Source organism: Kryptolebias marmoratus, linkage group LG16 (assembly GCF_001649575.2).
Source record: "Kryptolebias marmoratus isolate JLee-2015 linkage group LG16, ASM164957v2, whole genome shotgun sequence".
Lineage (NCBI taxonomy): Eukaryota > Metazoa > Chordata > Actinopteri > Cyprinodontiformes > Rivulidae > Kryptolebias > Kryptolebias marmoratus.
In genome coordinates, this window is record NC_051445.1 from 421,137 (window position 1) to 424,904 (window position 3,768).

The window sequence follows — 3,768 nt, forward strand, 5'->3', positions numbered from 1 at the left end:
GGAGTCTCGAGTCGCCGAGTCTCAAGTCGTCGGAGTCTCGAGTCGTCGAGTCGCCGGAGTCTCGTGTCGTCAAGTCGCCGGAGTCTCCAGTCGTCGAGTCGCCGGAGTCCCGAGTCACAGTCTCGAGTCGCCGAGTCTCGAGTCACCGAGTCGGTTTCACTTCTTTTTCCCTGCAGCTCCGACTGTTTGTACTCAGAGTTATTCAGAGTTTCTCCTTCCTGCGACACGCCGGAGTCTCGAGTCATCGAGTTGTTGGAGTCTCGAGTCGTCGAGTCTCGAGTCGCCGAGTCTCGAGTCGGTTTCACTTCTTGTTCCCTGCAGCTCCGACTGTTTGTACTCAGAGTTATTCAGAGTTTCTCCTTCCTGACAACAAGAATGAATCCGGCTGTTTGTTCGACACATTAATGAGTCGTTTGAGTCTCGAGTCGGTTTTACTCGCAGCTGCTTTCTTGCTGTTTCTCATCACTGAGCTTCAGTTCAAATCTTTTTATTTGGATGAAGAACGGCTCTGATCGATCGGATCGATCGGATCCGAGGTCACAGTCCAGCATCGTTTACAGGAGCGAACGTCTCTGAAATGATGGTGACTTAGTGTCAGTATTCAGACTGATTAACAGAATATTTAAAGCTGTTTTTCTCTTGTTTAAACAACTAAAACCCTCGATGGTCCGACTCCTCTGACCTCTGACCTCTGACGGAGGTTCAGCCTCCACCCAGACGGAGCGTTCAGTGTTTAACTGTCCGCCAACGCCACCTGCTGACCCAAACCGCTCCCTGCATTTTAAACCATAATGTGTTAAAGCAGCTTTAAGCTTCATGTCTGTAGGTTAATCTGATGCTTTAAAGACACTGAATAAAATAATCAGTATTTTACAGTCAGATCTCAGGTTTTAGACTCTGAAGATGTTAGATTCAGTTTTAATAAAACCTGTTGACGTTTCCTGCATTTATTCAGTCAGAAATCAAAGATTTCTTCACGAGTTGCTTCGTTCATGAAGGAGTGACGCTGTGGGGGCGGAGTCAGCGCTGTTACCACGGTTACCTGTTTCTGGGGTGGAGTCAGAGGGATGTCCGGCTGCAGGTTCAGGTGGTATCTGAGAGGTCGGACCTGGTCTCCGTTCCTGCCGTCCACTCGCTCCCTCACCGGAGTCCTGGAGGATTCACAGATGAAACATGAAGAATGACTTTAATGTGATTAAACTCTGTCAGAGTCTGTTAGGATCTTTTACTGATTTACATTTTATTTAGGTTTTGAAGCAGTAAAACAGTAAAATAAAAGTGAGACAGTGAGAGCTCCTTTAACTTCAGGATTTAACTCTTTGAAGGTTTGTTTTCAGGATTCTGATCAAACTTAAAGCTGCACAGAAACTCTGAGGACTCCATTACTCAGAATCCCCCTCTGCTCCATTCACCTGTTCTGATCGGTGCAGCTTTAAGTCGTTTCACTGCAGGTTTGGTTCAGAGCAAACGAAGATTTAAAAGGGACAGTTCAGAGTTTTTTAATTAATTCAGCATCTCCACGGCAGAAAACCAAACTGTCCCTTTAAAGTGTTTCCTGCTCCCCTCTGAGTCTACAGGGACACGCTACAGACCGGGACCCTGCAGGTCCAGCAGTACCTGGAGACGTGGGCGGGTTCAAACTCCAAACCCCACCCCTCACAGTCAGCCACACTGCATCATGGGTAAAAAACGTCAACAGTTTGAGTGGAAGCTGCTGAACGTCAGCTCCGAAGTTCACTTGGTGTCGGCGTTACCGGTTGTGCTGCCGGGCTTTGTGGAACGGGCTGTTGGGTCCCAGGCAGCAGAACTGACGGAAACGAGGGAACCGCAGCGCGAGGAAGAGGAGGACCACGGGCACCACGAAGAAGAAGATGACGAGCAGGGCAGCTTGGACCGGATTGGACTCTGAACACAGAAACGGGACGAATGATGAGCGGAGGAGAGGAGACGACGGGTCGGTCTGACGGTGGTTCTGGTACCTGCAGCGATTCGGGCCGGCCCGCTGTCCACGCTGCCTCCGTGACCCGAGTACCTGCAGTCCGGGGGAGCCCAGCCCACATCGCAGTGACAGTTTTTATTACTGTTACACACCTGGAACACAAAAACACCGAACCACGACCTGAGAAATCCTCCTGCAGAACCAGAACCAGAACCAGAACCCCCGACTGGATCCAGAGACACAAACAGACGTCACCTGATTTTATAAGTAATGAGTTAGAAAAGAAAGGTTCCTCCACAGAAAACAACAGAGTTAAAATAACTAAAATCAGAAAAAGTAGAAATAAAAGGACGAAAGAATTTTTATTTTTATATATTTTATGGCTTCTGTTTGTTCTCCTTCCTGTTTTCCCGCCTCTGTCCACTCACCCCGTGACCGCTGCACTTCCTGCGGCATGCGTCCACGCCGAACACGGACACGTCCTCACATTTCTGGTTCCAACAGGCCTGAAGAAACAAACAGGATTACATTAACGCCTCTTCACATTCTCTTTCACACATGCAGCTTCCTGTTTATATTCTTAATAAATTTCGGTTTGTTAAAATAAAGTGTTTTTTATTTCTCTATGAATCGTGATCAGACGGGCAGAAATAAAGCCAGGCCTGCAGGGGACGCTGCCGCACCTTGCCGGGGCCGCAGGCGGTGCCCTGGGCCACGGCGGCAGGGTCGGCCACGTCGTCGTACAGGTGGAAGAAGGTGCCTCTGCAGACCAGGTCGCTGTTGTTGAAGCGGACGGAGAGAATCTGAGCCATGCTGCCCAGCAGGGGGCGCTTCATTCCCCCCTGACACTGGATCCGACCGCAGAGGACGTCCCTGAGACAAACCGGGACAGGAAGGGACGTAAAGTGACCGACAGCGGAGTGTTTGGGATCACAAAGAGGCCGATGACTCACGAGTTCCCGCAGGGCACGTAGGAGCCGTTGGTCAGCTGACCGCAGTTTCCATGTTTGCTTCCTTGTTTGTTGACGGATGAGAAGCAAACATCTGGAGCGCTGGTGGCGTCTGAACACAAACCAGAACAAACTGGTTTAAACGGAGAAATAACGGGAACCATCTGTCTGTAGAACCTTCAAATATTCATTTTGAACTCTTTGATCTCCACGTGATCTGACACATCAAACAGAACCAGTCAGGCCAGTTTAAGATCCAGTTAAATCAGAATCTGGTTCAGTTTAAACTGGTTTCACTCCGGTTTCTTACTGGGTCCCCACAGCATCTGGCACTGGGCGTCCATGTTGGCGCAGACGCCTCCGTAGCAGTAGGCGGAGCCGTCCTCACAGGGCTCGCCGTTCTGCAGGAAGACGTTGGGGGGGCAGTAGGGGGAGGAGCCTGTGCAGAACTCGGGCAGGTCGCAGTCTCCGAGCGTCTCGCGGCACACGGAGCCCGCCGCCCGCAGCTGAGACGAACAGGAAGTTGGGATTAAAGCTGATTACCTGAAACTCTGGGATTAAAGCGGAGGAGGTTCAGGTGTCTGACCTTACAGTCCTGACAGCAGACGCCGTCAGACGAACACTGAGCTCCAGGAACCAGCTGACAGGTGGAGGCGTTACAGCAGGGATCCGCACACTCCTGACCAATCAGAGCGCAGCACGACGTCAACACCAACAACAGCATCATGGGAAAATTACTGTCGCTGAATTAGACCAGATTATAACCAGAAAAGTCAAGTGAGCAGGCAGACAGGTGACAGGTGAGCAGTCAGACAGGTGAGCAGGCAGACAGGTGAGCAGGCAGACAGGTGAGCAGGCAGACAGGTGACAGGTGAGCAG

General features: G+C 50.7%; 1 protein-coding gene across 1 annotated transcript in view; it reads right to left on the reverse strand.

Annotated features, from left to right (window-relative positions):
- Positions 1 to 3,768, reverse strand: part of adam15 (ADAM metallopeptidase domain 15) — a 16,798-nt gene that overhangs the window by 4,990 nt on the left and 8,040 nt on the right. Inside the window, exons 9-16 of the mRNA XM_037980302.1 lie at positions 3,476 to 3,568; positions 3,200 to 3,395; positions 2,893 to 3,001; positions 2,623 to 2,812; positions 2,368 to 2,445; positions 1,980 to 2,091; positions 1,755 to 1,905; positions 1,043 to 1,151 (exon numbers count right to left, since the gene is read on the reverse strand). Of these exons, the coding sequence (XP_037836230.1) occupies positions 1,043 to 1,151; positions 1,755 to 1,905; positions 1,980 to 2,091; positions 2,368 to 2,445; positions 2,623 to 2,812; positions 2,893 to 3,001; positions 3,200 to 3,395; positions 3,476 to 3,568 (1,038 nt within the window). The remainder of the gene's footprint in view (positions 1 to 1,042; positions 1,152 to 1,754; positions 1,906 to 1,979; positions 2,092 to 2,367; positions 2,446 to 2,622; positions 2,813 to 2,892; positions 3,002 to 3,199; positions 3,396 to 3,475; positions 3,569 to 3,768) is intronic.